This window comes from Atractosteus spatula, chromosome 7 (assembly GCF_055471065.1).
Source record: "Atractosteus spatula isolate fAtrSpa1 chromosome 7, fAtrSpa1.hap1, whole genome shotgun sequence".
Taxonomy (NCBI): domain Eukaryota; kingdom Metazoa; phylum Chordata; class Actinopteri; order Semionotiformes; family Lepisosteidae; genus Atractosteus; species Atractosteus spatula.
In genome coordinates this window covers 1,870,080-1,887,325 of record NC_142712.1, presented here as the reverse complement: position 1 = coordinate 1,887,325, position 17,246 = coordinate 1,870,080, and the positions used below count along the sequence as shown (strand labels likewise).

Here is a 17,246-nt window from a genome sequence, read left to right as displayed (position 1 = left end):
TTGATCTGTCAGACTGCGTATCTGTGAGCACTGGTGCACCTCAAGCCTCTGTTGTCTCCCCATTACTGTGCCCTCTGTATCCCAAGGAGTGTACCTCCAGTGGCCCCTCTGTCACACTGCTGGTGGGTCTGACGAGACCAGGCACAGACGGGCAGCGGATCAACGTGGCGTGTCAACAGCAACCTTCAGCTCAACAGTCTCAGAACAGAAGAAATGTTAATTGATTTTCTGAAAACCCTCTAGAAACGGACACGGTTGCAGTGGGTATGGTGGAGTCTTTCAAGTTCCCAGGAATAACCACCTCCAACACCCTCAGATGGGATGCAGATTCTCACAGCCTCTATAACTGTTTGTTTTGACAAATACGTCTGTCCACTTAAGAGGTACCTGTAAATTGCAACTCGCTGTCCCCTGTGCAGAGGGAGTCACGGGTTGCCCTTTGCCATCGATAGAAGACCTGAATTAACTCAGACTAAAGAATCGAGCAGAAAACATCGCTGATGACTCCCCTTGTCCAGGACACCACCTGTTTAATTAACCTTGGGGAGACACTACCAGCTGATCGAAACCAACACTGCCCAGCACCCGAACAGCTTCTTCCCTGTGGCCGTCCCCCTGGATACGGGACGCACTGTGTCAGGTACTGTGGTCCTCTGTGCACGTTCTTGGTGTGAAGTGTATTTGTATTATCGATTGTTTCTATCTGTGTTTTGGCACAACGACACAAGATCAAATTCCTTGTACATGTAACATATTTGGCGAAGAAAGTGATTCTGACTCTGGTTTATATATAGTATTGCATTTGGATAGGGGGTAGAAAGGTCTCAACCCTATAAATACCTTTAGCATCTGCATTGCGGTTTTACCACTGAGCTGATTTTTGTTTTTTTGGCAAATGATATTGTGTTTATTGTTAATCGCAGGTTTTGCTTTTAAAGCGAGCTGTGTGCTGGACTTGCCGTAAGATAGCATTTCCACAGAAGATAGATACCTTACGCCACCTAATGGGAAACAGCCAGTACTGAGCGTTAAATGACAGCAAAGATCATAGTGTGTGGGTGCATTCGTTATAACCATTAAACATTAGGTTACTTGCTAAGAAGGAGCCAAATATCCCTAGTTCTCATGGTCTGGATCCAGCTGCGAAGCATTCAGCGTTTCGAAAAAAGATAGGCCAGATCTATCAGGATGGACCTGGGAACAATCCCAAATCCGTGGGAACTTTCGGGAATCAGGGATTGAACAATGGAAGCCCAGAATAGAAAGTATTCCTGCAAAGTTTATGATCTTAGGCCCAGTTCCTGTTCTCTGAAATCCAGTTCCTTGACTCGTAGCGCTGAGTAAATGACATGATTTTATTATCATATACCGCTGAAACTTGTCACATTGTTGCAGGATATGGATTTTTATTAATCAAGCCTCTTTATCTAAAGAGCACAATACACATCTGTTAATGAAACAGCAGTCAAGAACAGTTTTCATATCACAGGCAGTTTCAATTGTCCAGGAATATAATATTACGTTTATACAGTAATTATAGTATACTGTATACATTTACATAGCAACTATTGTGTTTAAAATAAATTATTATTAATATATTTTAGTCCAAAAACTGCCAATTGATGGATGTTATATCTTTCTTCAGAAAGCACTCACACACCACTTCAGAGAAATTCAACTGTTTATTAGTTCACTCAACAACTGATATCATCTTATCCAGAATGCCATCTCTGGAATTCTGATTCCACAAGTTTACACTGGGAGGACTGCTCATTTTCGGCCAGTTATTTTTTAATACTCACGTCTTTACTTCGAAACTAAAAACGTACTGCACAGTCAAGGGCAAGACTCATTACAAAATATATACTTCATATTTGTTATTGTTTGCCTGTTAGTACATCAATTAAGATATTAGGTATTATAAAAATACGCTTTTCTATTTCTTTTTTTTCTATTTATATGCACTTTTGTTTAAAAAACAGATATAAACACACGACAGAAGATGGCATCATACGACAAAGAGCTTTAACAAGATGATGAAGATGATGACGACGGTGTCCATATCTTCTGAGCACACAGAGTCTTGTACTATTCTGCAGCCTGACTCCTTTCTGAACCTCAGGCAGCCCTGGTGACTGTGCTGAAAACCCCAGACCAATCACCCTCAATAACTAGTGTTTTAATTCCTCCTCTCCAAATGGGTTCACCACCAGCCTGAGCCACAGGACACTTCGGAAATCTGCCTCACCTTCATGAAGGCCCTGAGTCAGACTCTTCGGGTCCTGCGCTAATCACTGTTACAGGCCCAGTCCACCATGGTGAGTTTCCAATGAACAGAAGAAAGACATGTCTGTCCAAACAAAAGCTGAACTGGCAGTTTGTCCTGATTGAGTCTGAGCCAGTACTTGTGCACACTGCAGACTGAACACTTGGTAACACAGTGCTAGTGGCATCACCTCTGTCAACACCCGGAAAGACTGAGACATGCAAATAAAAGCAGATACAAAGAAAAACAAAAAGGCACAAAGCAGAAAATATAACTAGAACAAAATACACCAAAGCATTTGGATAAAACCAGACAAGACTGAGATGTTCTCCAGTTAGTGAATTTTATTCACCATTTGACTGTTTGTGGAATTCTACTCGCACAATTTCACCATTGTGGCCGGTTTGTCAATCACACAAACAATATCCCAGTTTTCTGTATTCTTTGTTTTGTCCTCATCTGTTCTGGCAATAAACAGCAAAAATGAAAAAAAAAGAAACATTCAATACATTCAAAATACTTCAATAGAGACTTTATTTTTCACTAACCCTTTGTTCATATCCTATGCTGTGCAATTCTGGAAGAGTGTTTTTTATGAAATGTATATACTGTACTTACTATTCTATGAAAAGGTGCTCCAGTGTAAGTGTCCTAGCTAAGGGAGCTGAAATGTACATAAGGAAATACCTGCAGTGTTACATTTAGATAACAAGGCCAGCTTCAGGTTCAATTTTTATTTCAAGCAAACTCATTCTTGGGTTTATATTTTAGCTTTCTGTTTTTCTTTTTTTTTCAGTTCACACATTAAGCAGAATGATCTGATAACCATATCAGATAAAATTTAAAGCAACTTTTATTTTTTTTAACTCCAGTTCCTCTCTTTGATAAACTTGATGAACTTCAATGTGATCGTTTTTCTTTTTTGGGGTTTTGGATGTACTTTGAGTTTACTTTAAGTTAATAAAAACAGGATGTGTAAAAGCTTCCAACTACTATACAGTAATAAGAATTGAAGTTGTAGAATTTGTGTTAAAATGATACATGAGCAATTGTTGCTGTGTTTGCACCTCAGTGACATCCAGACTGAAACCTGGTTGTTCTGCTGCTCACAGTCTGTTTTCTCCTGCCGGCGCTAGTGTGGGAGATCAATGACAGTGAGGGTGAGGTGGCTTTAGGAAAGACAATGTGAAATAATTCAGAATTTGTCTGTAATACGCAAGAAGAAAAAGAATGAATGCAAATGCATCTTTCACTGCTGACGGTGCAATACGCTCAGAGCATGAAAGGCAATGTTTTCAAAAGAGCAGTGTAAGCTTACTGTAAAGGTAAGATTCCAGCGACTGTATTGTTATATTTAAACCTGATATTTTAAGAAAAGTGTCCTGTTGTGGCCTTTTTACACTGGCTCACCTAGGCCGAGGCCAGACCAGCCCTCACAGTGAAGCTCACTGTTGACAACACACGACACAACACCACACCACAACACTGTTCTGCTGAGCTGAAACCAAATCGTGACATCAGTGTTCACGATGTGCCTGGTACCCATAGCTGGTACTGGTGCAGGTCCGGGTCCGAGCTCAGCGAGACAGTCTGTCATAACCCCTTTAACAAGAGAAGATACTGGGGTCTTTCCTTGAGTGATCTCCAGCAGAAGATCATTGGCAAAAAAGGCTTTCTTAAACAGGACAGAGGATTCACAGATGACCTTCTGGTGATATAATATCAAGTTTAAACTTAATAAGTAAAAAAAAAAATCTTTAGGATCTTGAAGATCAAGAACCAGAATATACGGTGTTATGGATTGTATATTGTGGACTTGCTAGTGTACCCTATTGATCTGTGGCTTGTTCAAGTTTGGTAATAAAAACTAACGACATCATCAGGAGACACTTGGAATTTTTAATTTGCTTTTTCTGTTGGACACGCTGAGATCTCAATCTGTAGAGAATGAAGCCTATGGAGGAACTGGCACAGCGATTAGAATGGGGCTTTAGTCTTGTGGCTGAGTAAGAAGAGTTTCTTCAGGAAGTCCTAAAACATAATATGCTAAATAAATAAACAGTCAAATACATTGTAAATACTGGGAACACTTTAAGATACTAAGGTAAACACATAATTTGTAATTCTAAAATCAGGGTTTTCATTAATACACACGGTATTACCTTTAGTCTTACTCTGAAGCCCACTTACACTATCACGCATTATGCAGGTGCTTAATGTGACTTTAATATACTAAGTATTTTGCAGAGCTATCACTGGGGAAGAATACACAGACCTACACCACCACTGTTGTGTTTTAGTACATTTCCTGTCATTCCTGAAGTTTCCCATTCCTCTGCGCCAAACGCACGTGTCTACCACGTGGAGTGAATGATACAGACTTGATTCTGGGCAGATGTCATGGTCTAGGAGCAGGGGGAATCTCAGACAAACCCCAACCTGCTGCACTTTTTCCACAGTTTAAGGTTTTTTTATAATGCTGTGTCCGCATGAGTTTATTTTTTCAGCTAAGAAGGAGGCCGGGCACTCTGCGGAGAGGAGCTTACAAGTAAAAGAACTTCCACACCTGCTCCAAAGGCTTCTTGTCCTTAACTCCCACCGAAGGCAGAAGAAAAGCAGAAAGAATAAAACAACTAGGGCTGCAGAGTGAAAAATCACCTGTGTGGTGGTGATTCATTGATCACTGTCCTACAATACAATTGAGAATGCTACAGTTGTTCCAACCATAACGTTCTGAACCCATCTGGAACACGAACTTGAAAAATGTTTGGGGAACATTCTAGGGCTCTGCTTCCGTGACTAAAATAATCGCTCTTGGAACGGCCTGGGAGCCAATATTAAATTGTTACCTGGGCTGAGCCATGTGAAGTGCTTTCTGTAATGGGAATATTCCAGATAGTACACGTGGACACAACTATCAAATAATGTGTATTCTGCAATGTGAATTACTGAAACCCCCAATTAATGGCAGGAGGAAGTAGTTAAGGTTTGGAAATTGCCGTGAGCTGGTAGACTTGCTCGCATGATGAGCATTTTCTGCACTAAACCCTTTACTGGGTCCCACTCCTCCTCTTTTCACAGCTGGTGCGCTGCTGGCCTTCACCTGCACTCAGCCACAAGACTAAAACGCCCTTCTGTGTCAGTGCACGCCCCCACCCAGCCTCTGCCTGCCCCCTGACCGGCGTGGGCTCGGGCGGGCCGCTGATGGAAGGCCGTGGCCTTGGCTCAGCAGCAGCAGCAGGAGGACTGCGGGAGGTGTTGGCTGGGGCTCTTGGTCTTGCAGGAATCCTGAATCAAACCCCCTCCCCTCGTGCTCTGGCGAGCTGTGCTGGTCCTGGGAGAAACACAGGGGAGGGGGTCGCGCGCACACTGTGGACACCCAGCGCCGGCCTGCTCTCACACGCTCTGTACCCCATCTTCCCCGCAGCCCGCCTGCAGCAGCGTCTTGGCGTTGTCCTTGTTGTCCTCTTCGTGCTCATCTGTCCCGTCCAGGGGGTCGTACGCCCTCCTGTACAGCATCCTCGTCACCAGGGTGATGATGAACATCTCCATGATGAGCAGCTGCTGGTTCATAACTGAGGAGACACAAGGGCAGGGTGCCCCGGTCAGTGCGGGGGTCTTCCCCGCGGCTCCTCCACAACCCCCTGTGCGCTTGTGAGCGCGAGCAGCTCTTATCAGCGGCGGCAGCACTGTAGGAGCAGCCGCTGCACATGTCACCTTCAGCCACCCTGTCGCCGCTTTCCCTGACTTTGTGAACTTTGCTTTGACTTTACAATGGCGGTACAATCCCACAGGGCCATGCGCTGTCGCCTCATGACTCAGTGCCGTAGCCTCCGTATCAAAGTGTCCCCGCAGGGCTCGCTTTCTGATGAAAAGCACAATGTTTGGTTCATGTTTGTTTTCAATACCTCATTTATATGACTGGTAACAAGTCATTTCCGTGAATATCTTTGTGAAACAAAGGAATGGTGTTTATCTGAAAAGGTGCAACCCGATAGGACTTGGCAAAGTTTTGTATAAACATGTGAATGGCTGAAGCTGGACCTGTCTGAAGAGCAGGCTGCAGCAGAAGAACTGCATCCATGTTAATTTATGTCCCTATAATACTTGCAGACAGTTTCATTTCTTTATTATAAAGCTATCTTTCCAGTGTTTAATTAATAAGCACCTTTGTTTCAGGTAGCTTCACAACACAGAGTGACAGACTGTTTTCACCTTAGAATCGCTGCTTGTTTCAGGCTTGACTTTACAGACATGCCTGCAGCACAAGCTGGAGGGGATGAGGACCTGCAGACGGGCTTCATCCCACTGCCACATCCGCAGGGCCTGATGGCTCAGAGTGGCGTGTGTCTCTCGCTGACGTCACTGATGTGGCAATATCACTGCGAGATTCGACTGTTCTGCCAGAGGCAGAGAGGGCCCTGGCACACTCACGCCCACTTAGGGCCCTGCTTATCCAGATCTCTGGCACATGGAGGTGGCAGCTTGGGAAGTACCAGCTGCAGCTGGCTTTTGACATCACCTGCCAACATCTGGACCACATGCAGATGTCCAGCGTGGACCCAGGCGCGCGGGCGTAGACTCCTGGGAGTCCCCCACAGCCATACCTGGAAGCATGGTAACAAGGCGAGAGACATCAAAGTGAACTTACAGGTCCCCCGTGCTTGGGATGAAAATGGAGGCGCGCAGGCGATGGTGCCGCCCATGGCAAGGATGTTGATGATGGCAGATTGAAGCTGGCTTAGAATGAGCACCATCTGTGAAAATACGGAGCTTAACATCAGCCCAGGAAAACACAACCCCCACTAATCAGAGCCATAACTGTTACGATCAGCTGGACAGAGACTACTTAAAAGGTCTAAGAAACACAGGAACATAAGAAAGGTTATAAAACAAGAGGAGGCTATAATCTGACTAATGATCTAAAATCATAAATAGTAATCTACTCAAGTCTGCAGATGATACCACATTAGAGGGTTAGAAGACACTGTCGAAAATGAGATACAATTCATGATTGTAAACAAATTACAAAGGCCGTTTAAAGCAGACAAGTGCAGAATATTGTGAAATATGAAATTCACGAAATGTGAGAGACTAATCTTGGGAGAAGACATTTATGAAAGAGACTCATGTGCCTGTGCTGACACATCATTCACATCTTCTTGACAGTGTGAAGAAGGAAACTCGATGTTAGATGAAAATATTGTCAAAAGTGTTGAATTTAAATGGAGGGATGTTAAGTTAAAATTGTACAATATAGTAAGATTGCATTTAGAATATTATGTAAAATCTTGGTCCCCTTCTTATACTAAAGATATTGAAGTCCATTCAGAGAAGAGCAGTTGGATCCATTCCAGGGAACTGGCCCTTCTCACTGACAGAAAAGACCACGAGGGAATCCGATTCAGATTCGGAAAATTGCACAAGGGCACCGACAACGAACGGCCTCTTCTCGTATGTAACCTTTGCTCTGTTTTTTGGAGTCTGGTTGACATTTCTGAAGCCTGAGAAGGAGGAGGAGGAGGCAGGGAGAGCTCCTACCTGATACATGGCAAACTTTGGGATAATCTTCAGGCTGCGCAGCAACCCCTGGACATGTTTGAATATAATTGAAACAGGCCACAGAGCAATGATGGTGAGAATCCCAACAAAGGGATTTATCCATATAGCAGCACCGGTGATGGATAACTGCAAAAAATAAGAGCAATTCTTGTTATACAAACGCATAAACAGTTTTGTACCTGACTGCCATGTGTTTGCTGAGAAGGTGCAAACTCTAGAATAACTATACAGTATATATATATATGAAATAATGGCCAAGCATCTGCAGACAAAATAGACAGGTTTCTTTTTCAATGCCTACAGCTGGTGCATGTATATAAATATACGGATATGAATTACACTGTTCTGTGAACAAAGCTGAGACTTAAAGTGGTGCCTCTTTAATAAATGCAAACATACTGCAACTGTCTCTGTCTGCACTTGTGCCTGACACTTGTACACTGATCTTCTGAAGAGCAGCAGTGGATCTCCATAGCTGGGACCTTGCTTGGTACACAAAAGGGACGTGTTCTTACGTCGGCGAGATCGAAGTTCCCATTCGCCCAGAGCACTATGGAAAGGATGGTGAAGACTGTTTTCAGTAAAGCAAACTGGAAAGATCCGGCCTTCAATAAGAACAGGGTTCGTCTGTCAAATTATAAAAAAAATGACACCACTGTTAAGAAAAGAAGATTCCTGTAACCTTGGTCGGTCACTTACAGTACATTGACAGCCAAGGTCACCGGAGCAGATGATCCATTAGAGAAGTACAAAGGTGTTGTGGCACTGAAATACTTTACGTGTAAAGACAAACAGAATCATCAGTGAAATATGCTCTTATCTTAAAAGGGGAATCCCTGCTAGACAGAGGGGGTGTTGAGGTCTTTGCACAGCTGAAGGACTGACTTATAATATTTCCCTACTTCCTTACCCCTTCAGCATTGCTAATGTCTAAAACACGTTCTGTTCTATCACACCCTGACTACTCCCGAAAAAGCTTTTGCTGTCCTTTTGCATCGAGCACCAAGCTGTTTCGCAGCCTTTGCTGGAGAGAATGTGACCCCACGGTGAGATGTATGTGCTAAACGACAACAGCTGCGCCCTTTGGGATTAAAGTGCTGGAGAATTATGGACAATTACTGGTGGAGGCTCTTCTCTCAAGCGCAGGGACTGCCGTGTGGTCCTCAATGACCAGCACGGGGCTGTTCTCCGAACTTCACCTGTCCACACCAGGTCTGCGCTCCCCTGACGGAACACGAGGTGCTCAGAGTGGTCAGAGTGACCTCAGTGCTGCCCCAGGCCCCAGGGACTCACCTGGAGATGCCCGCGTACGGCAGGCAGGGACAGCAGCAGCAGCAGGGCCCCGTGCTGATCCTCAGGCGATCTCTTCCCCAGCGCTTTAGGAAGGCCTCGTCGCCTCCGCACTCCTCGATCATCATCACGAGGAACATGTAGATAACGATGGCGAAGTACCTGCAAGTGCAACGCGGGGGGCTCAGTGTCCTACTACTGCCTGCACTAGCTAGCAAAACACATCTGAAACTGGGGACAAATCTTTCTGCGGCACGCAGCACCTTTAACTGTAATGACATCAAGTGCCACTTTATACACAAATAACCAAAACAGCACCTCATTAAGGCAGATGGTTCCTGCAGCACCATGTGACTGTGTGCCGGGAGAGTTCAGCAATGTGTCAGACCACAGCAAGGAGTAAAGCAATTAACCCCACCAGCTCGTACAGCTCTGTCTCACGAACATGGCAACACATAAAACACCAACGGCGAGGGGAGGTTATTCATTTTGTGTGCTACTGTATAGCTCGTCCCATTGTGTCTCTTATTCTAAATCCTTTACTTAATTGCTCTTTAACTACTGAAGCCCCTTGTGTGCTGAGTTTAAAGGGTCACTGGATTGACACTATTAATCCCGCTCAGAATTGGGGAAACTTCAGTCTGATATCTCTACAATCTGTTTCTTTCTGGGCCCAAGAGCCTTTTCTGGCTATTTAAATAGCCTGTGTCAGCGTAATTTGTCTGCTCCAACAGCAGTTTAGTAAATCTGTATTTCATTCTATATCTGCTGCATATCTGGCCATCTTTGCTCTGTGCAACACATTCAGCATGTTGTGCAGCAAGCAGGAAATTAAATTATCAAACTCAATGCATGAATTTTATAAAGAACACATTTACAAAGATCGCATGTGCCTATTAGATGTTCAGACAGGAGTCTTGGGCTCTGCTTCAGAGGGAAAGGATGTGCTTGTAAGAGAGGTGACGCGCTGGGGCTCCTGCAGTAGAACAGCCCCCGAGTGGTGTCTGATGACGAGCCCTTACGAGGCAGCTGTGAAGTCTGTGAACATGCTGGAGCGAGGGATCCACATGCCAACACAAGACGTGACGCCAATCACCTGAAAGACAGTATGAGAAATACTCATGCTAATAATTCCTTGCATTGACCAGGTATAGGACTGCTCACCCCAAAGGGTCTTTAGACACTAACCGCACAGGAAGGGACCCACTTCATCCCCACTGAAGAGCAGGTCAGGGGCAGGAGAGAGAAACTGCTGCACCAGGCAGGTTGAGGGGCACTTTAAACCCACAGCCACTCCAACAGCACGGGTAGCAAAAGCGGCACCTACAGTAGGAGTTTCGGACAAACTCCCTGGCTATAACGTTGACTTCTTGTCATTTTCCATGAAACAGCTGCACCTGGTCCTCAGCTGATTCATTCTTTCATCAGAGAACCCAGCGAGAAAGACAGGCTCAACGGCCTCTCGTTCAGTCCTTCTTGTGTTTTATGCCTTTAACAATGACATTCAGGATGGCCATAGGGGCAGTGGCTGTGCAACTGTCTTTCCAGGCTAGTGAAAGTCGTATTGCTCTTTAAAAGCCAGGATAGGAATAATTCTGGCACCATCCAGTATAATATGGTCAGTTCTATTCTTCGGCATGTGGAAGGTCATTATGCAGTTTTGTTTTGATGTAAAAGGGAAATAACCACCAAATTCATGTGTGATTAGTAAGTCCTTACTCACTTCTTTATTAATGGTTCTGACTCAGACTTTGACCAAACTATTTGTAATGTTATGCTCCCTAATCATAGATAAAATATTCCTTTAAGTTAGTGTACTAACATTCAGTTTGGAGGTTTAAATAATGTTAAAAAACAAAAGTTTTACTTACAGGAGCTGCACCATTGACCCACATAATGGCCGATTTTTTTGGAGAGGGAACTTTCTTGTAGATGTAAACTGCCTCTTCCATGTATATGAGCACAGACAGCAGGGTCATCAGTGTGAGAACCGAATACAGGATAATCCCGAAGATGTCCAGGTCTGTGGGGGGGAGGAGGGATAAGACGGGTCAGGCTCTGCACGATGGGAGCCTTCCACTGGGTAACAAACACAAGGGTCAATAAACTTTCATTTGCCTTCCGCCAAACACTTCCCCTGCGAAACACCAAATTAATCTTTCAGCCTGGAAATGAGTAGACCTCATTCTCCCTTGCCCTTCTATTTCGAGTGCTACAACACCGTTTCTCAAGAGTAGCTGAAGTCTGATTCACATTCCTTTGCTTTCTAGAAGAGGCCTGCGCTCTACACAGCGTTTCAGGGAACACGAAGCTTTTGCAGACAAGTGCCGTCAAAGCTCTGGCCACAGGCAGGCTTGCGAGTCAGCCGGGAGCACAAGAGGGAGAAGCAGTACACTGATGTTCTCAGGTCCATCCCCTCAGGATACTTTTTATTGTGTTCAGACAGTTTGCTTCTATTGAAAAACAAAATCCCATAATAGGATAACAAATACAAGAATAAACAGAATTCACAGATGTGTGGGGAACGTTCTGGCGCACTATGGCTGCTGTCGCGTCATCCAGGTGGGGCTGCACACTGGTGGTGGTGGAGGGGATCCCCATTACCTGTAAAGCGCTTTGAGTGGAGTGTCCAGAAAAGCGCTCTATAAGTGTAAGCAATTATTATTATTATTGTTATTAAAAGAAATTAAAAAAACATCAAATACCGATTGAATTAGATCTCAATACAGTCTTAACAAAGCGTGCATAAATAAAAGACGCATGAATAATTGAAACGTTACTGAAGTTGCTCAGACGCACAAGGATAATGTTTATGAGTGCTGTGAACCCACACTGGTCACTTAACTCACGCGGCAGACACAAACCCAGGAGAGACAGTCAGTTCGGCCCAGACCGCAGCAGAACTCTGCACTGTCCCTGCTGCAGGGAGTGACCTCGCTTTGGGACCTCAGCACCACGGAGCCCCGATCCTCCTGCCAGGTCCCTGGAGCGGAGCGGTTCAAGACCGATGCCGATAATCTACCTGCCTCACTTGATTCAAGGAAATTCATTTGTAAGGTAATTTATATAAATGCTCCTCTACAGGCTGACCCACTGAACCACCAGTTTTAAAAGTGTAAAATCTTATTTGACCACATATTTGTTTTGTAATCTAATCTTTCTTTAATAGATTAACCCAGATATATTCCAACTGTATTGTATGAAACTGAACTATGAAAAACTCAAAAGAAACATTTGCCCCTCAAGCATAAATGACCAGTGTCCTCACAGATAACAGAGTGGTGTCCAGTGGGATCTGCAGCAGGGGAAAGTGGACTTTAATTTCCCTCCCACATTCCTTTATAACAGCAAAGCAGAACTCCTGCTGGAGACTCAGGTGTTCCAGGGAAGTCTGAAACAAATTCACATTTTTACATTGTGCCTTAAATATGTTATTGCATTTAGCTAGGTGTGAAGGAAGAGAGCTACCTTGAATCGTGAGCTTGAATGTTTTCTTAGTTCTTCTTCGGTTAAAAAAAAAAAATCACTGGTAATGTGACCAATTCAGTAAAATGAAGGTGGAGACATTGATTGAATAATGCATGTTTCTTCCTGTTTCTTCCTGTCAAATAGTTGTCAAACATGACAGAAGTTATTTACAAAAAGGGAATCAAGGGATTTTCACGCCTGCTGCTAATGGGGGTCCTCCACACACACGGTCTCACCCCAGTCAAGCACCAGCTGGGGGCAGTCTCTGCAAACGCCACCAATCAGATCCGTTAACCAATCAGGACAGCTCGCTGGTTACCACACCCTCCACATCCAGACTCATTTAAACCCTCTCCCATTCTCATCTCATCGCTTGCTCCTTAGGGATGACTTGCCTTGCACTTTCTCTCGAATATAACTAGTGGTCTTGAATTCGGAACCTGTCCTCGACTCCGTCTCACGTCGAGCGGTTTGGCTTTGGTCGTACCCATTACTTTCCCTGTTCGCATCTTTTCTGGGGAGTGTTGAGAACTGTAGGGATTTGAAGATTACCTGTTCTTTGATGAATCAGGCTCTTTTCCTGCCTTGGGCCCCATGTATTGTTGTACAGACAACACCACATGACACACATTCCAAATTCGAAAATGCCGTTTTGTTTAATTCATAACATTCGGGGAGATACTGGCTACAGATTTCATGGAATGGAGACGGTGTTTTGATTCATTTATCTTGTATTTCAAGACGGAAATTAGTCAAGTTCTGAGGCAAATCCTGCCTTACCGCAGATATCTGGTCAGCAGATGACGTGATGGATAGCAGAGTGTGTTTTTTGGGATGCCCAGGTCTGCTCCCTCATTGTGCTCTCCTAACTGTCCACCTAGGAGCCCAGCACCACGAGGGGACAGTTGACAAGTGTTTGAATCCATCTGTCATTTGAGCTGGCGTGAGCTCCGCTCCATGGTGCCTCATAGGAGAGTCCGTATCGACAGGAGAAGTGTCGCTTGCCGACAGTATTCCACACTTCCCTGGAGATGCTGATGCTTCGCCAAGCCCTGCGATCAATGACGTGACCAGGGCTGCACTGTCAAAGTCTAGGCTACAGGTCTCAGCTGACTGGACAGGTCGTGACAACTCCCTGAATATCTTAATGAATCTGAACACACAGCCAGCTGCCGTGAACCAAGAAAGTGCTCAGGAGGACTCATCTCCTTACATGAGTTACCGAAGAGATCTGTGCGACTGGCTGTGGTCTTCACCCACCCTGGTGGACCCATCTTTCCTATCACGCGCTATACATGTGGGTTTTCTAATCCCTCGTTTACTACTTGATTTGCATTTCAGGTGCAAATACATACTGCATGCTGGGAGATGTAATAGCTATGTGTGTGTTTACTTCATGAGCTTTTCCAGCCTTAGTGTCAGGGGGTTTGGCTGCAGTGAAGATCTGTATGTATGTTTTTCCCACCATGCAGAAACATGTTATTCATAGATTCTTTTCTTTCGTACTTCCTTCAGTATCTTTAACAGGTTAAGACAAGTGTGATGTTATTACTCAATACTGGTTCACAATGGCAATGCTGTAATGCTGTGAGACATAGAGTTTTGGAAAAAAGAGTTTTGTCCAGAAAATCAAAAATGCTTTAAATGTGACATACATCATTTTTAACCACATTTTGCTCTATTTAAGCCCCTGCTTGTGGAGAAATGCAATTGTACTGTTGTGTTTTATTACATTTCTGAACCCTATAAAGTATAATAACCAGCCTCAAGCTGTCCAATGTAAAGGTTAATTATTAAACTAGCTATGACGAGTTTCCATCAGAACTTAAAAGTCATACCTGATTTCTGAAGAAGCACACCAGTCAATGTAAATAATGTCATGGTCTGGTCTGGCTCGAGTGAATGGAGAGAACATCTGTGGAATGCACAATCTGAGAAACTGTGTAAGACCAGCTAGAGTTATGATATCAAATAACACTGGGAAAAATACCCCTCATGCACAGCACAGCCCGGAAATCAACGTAGCTCACAGCCACATTGCCCTGGGTGTGTCTCTGGGATGAGTTTTCACCTGTTGGTTTCTCAACTATACAACTTGGTGCCATCGACACTGGTACTTTCTCTTTCTCCTGGAGTTTCTGCTCTTAGCTCCACTCCTCAGGAGTGTCCAGCAGATTCACTGGTTAGCTCAAAGTGTACAGTGCAAACTACAAACATTGTCTCCAGAGCTCATTTGCAAGTTACAAACTACGGATTTCTACATGAGATAAAAAATCACCCCAACCACAACCTGTTTTCCCCTTCTACCATCTGGAAATCGATACCGGAGCCTGCAGACAAAGACCAGCAGATTTCAAAACAGCTTTTTCCCTCGGGCAACGAGACTGCTGAACAGCCAGCCACAGCAGCCACCAGCAATTACACAAACCACCGCCGATAAATAGTCAGTCCACTGTGGTTTTTCTTCTTGCCTGCGTTTGTTTTACTGTTGCGTAACCTTGTAAATCGTTACTGTAGAATTTATTGTTTTCTTCTTGTAACCTTCTATCAAATTCTGTCCTTCAGTATCTCTCCTTGGCGAGCTGGTGGAAAGTGCATTTCACTGCCAACAACCACCGCTGTATGCTGTATGGTTGTGCATTGATAAATAAGCCTTGATTGATTAATTGATTGATTGATTGAAATGTTTGTTTTGTGAAGGTGTTTTTAATCCAATGGACAATCTTAAACAATCTCCACAGATCCTTGGAGCAATCAGAGGCTCAAACACACTTTGTAAGACAAGGGTGGTGATCAGAGATGTGGGATATTGATCAATTGGTCTGGATGAATACGAGGGAAAACTGTCGCTTGGGCACAGAAGACCAAGGAAGTTCTGTGTAACTAAATGCTAAGTCCAGAAACCCCAGGATCTTTCGAAACATGATACATGACAAGACAATAGAGAAGAAGTATTCATAATCCTCGAAGGCACTGACACACTCTAACCAGACTGTTTCAGCATTAGCAGTGAAACACGGAGCAGAGGTTATCAGGGAAAACAACACGGAAATGCATGTAGAACAGAGAACAGGAGGCACTTACAAGCAGATGAAGAATTTTAAATCTTTGCACAAACAGTATTATGCCATCTACTGCTTTGGATTAGTGAGGGAAAACACACTCAGAGCTCGAGCCATGTTATCTTTAGAAGGCTATGTCAGCGCCTGGTCAGTACCAGGATGGGAGATCTCTAAAACACACCCGGTTGCTGCTGTGAGTGGTGTTGCTGGTCCAGCAGGTGGGGGTCTACCGTCTGGACCAGAACTTCCAAAACCAGGGTGGCAATTGTGGGCACTTTTCCGTATGTGGCGCTGTCCTCTGGATGAGATGCAATGCCAAGTTCCTGACTACTTTGCTCCTTAATGGTCCCACAGCACTTTTGGAAAGAGTAAGGGTGTTGATCCCTGAGTCCTGGCTGGAGACCACTCTCTGCTTTTACAGTCGGCATCTTGATTCAACAGGTCAACAGTGTCTCCTGTGTCTTGTGTCTGTGTCCTGGGGCTGCTGGTGCAGAATGGCGCTGCAATGTCACCTACCCAGGGCTGATAACCTCCTATGTGCAAAGTGCTTTTGGACCCCTGAGGATGAGCATGAAAAGTGCTGGCACAAATGCAAGGACATATCATTTAATAATATATAATAAATAATACATAAATATATTATTTATTAAATAATATTAAATTACTATTATTTATTAAGGTATATAATATACAATTTAGGATTATTATTATTATTGCGCTTAACTTTGTTGCCGTACAGGAAGCTCATAGCGAGCAAGTGTCCAGCACGACAACTTCATCTCGACCACCGCACTGGATTCTCCCGAGAAGCAGGTGAGCTCTGCAAGGCAAAGGCAGCCCCTGAGGGAGAGCGCAGCCCGGGGGAGTCCGCTCTTCGCTATGACTGGTATGTTAATCCGCCGCTCGCACTCCAAGGAGAAACAACCCGTTAATGTGTTAATGTTAATGTAGCCGAGCGGCGTGCCAGCAGGGCAGAGTCAACAGCTAAGAGCGCAACTCGTACAAGCTCCTCGGGCAGGCAGGAGAGTTTTAAAACAGAGCACCGCAAGTGGTGCCGAAACGGCAACAGCCTGGTTTGCACACTGATGTTTTCGAAGCACTGTAACAAACCACAACGCAAGTTATTGCTGCAGGGTCGCTACAACACATGATCCTCTAACCGTGTTTTCTTTTCATTTGAGCAAAAAAGGAAAACACTCTTGTAGATTTTTGTTGCTATTTCGCTATTACCAATGGAAACGCGGGCTTTAGTTTTGTTCGTACTATCATCACCGATCTTGACGTATGAACCGAAATCTCGGCGTTTTACAAGGGCTGTTTAGAAATGCAGAGATCCGCCTGGCACTCACTCTTTATGATGTCGATGGCAACCGGCGGCTGCTGGAGACAGCTCGGGTCCGTGGCGTTTCCTAACCCATCCATGCCTGCGGCCCCTGGGCGGTGGAGACCAGTGAGGTGTCTGAGCGAGCTGGCGTCGCAGATCCGAGTGTTGGACCGGTGCTCGGAGCGCCTCTGTGCTCGCTAGGTGCTCTCTGCAGCTGAAGAGTGCGCCGCCCTGAATAAACTCTCTCCAGGCCCCCCAGAGCACAGCTAAGACC

The 17,246-nt window shown here is 44.6% G+C and overlaps 1 protein-coding gene across 1 annotated transcript; it reads right to left on the bottom strand.

Moving 5' to 3' along the window:
* Nucleotides 1–2,592: 2,592 nt before the first annotated feature.
* On the bottom strand, nt 2,593–17,246 carry slc51a (solute carrier family 51 member A). The gene is made up of 8 exons (XM_088921356.1): nt 16,998–17,246; nt 10,990–11,141; nt 10,141–10,214; nt 9,122–9,280; nt 8,344–8,455; nt 7,808–7,954; nt 6,918–7,023; nt 2,593–5,841 (listed from the first exon to the last, which is right to left on the bottom strand). Exons 1-8 carry the CDS (start codon nt 17,068–17,070, stop codon nt 5,663–5,665), a joined length of 1,002 nt encoding a protein of 333 aa, XP_088777482.1. The 5' UTR covers nt 17,071–17,246; the 3' UTR covers nt 2,593–5,662.

What these genes read in the sequence shown, in the direction of transcription:
- slc51a (XM_088921356.1), bottom strand. Translation starts at nt 17,070, where the DNA reads ATGGATGGGTTAGGAAACGCCACGGACCCGAGCTGTCTCCAGCAGCCG. An exon ending in ACAGACTTCACAGCTGCCTC is followed by an intron (nt 9,281 to 10,140) that starts GTAAGGGCTCGT and finishes TTGCACTTGCAG; the next exon opens with GTACTTCGCCATCGTTATCT. An exon ending in GGAACTTCGATCTCGCCGAC is followed by an intron (nt 7,955 to 8,343) that starts GTAAGAACACGT and finishes TATTTTTTGCAG; the next exon opens with TTATCCATCACCGGTGCTGC.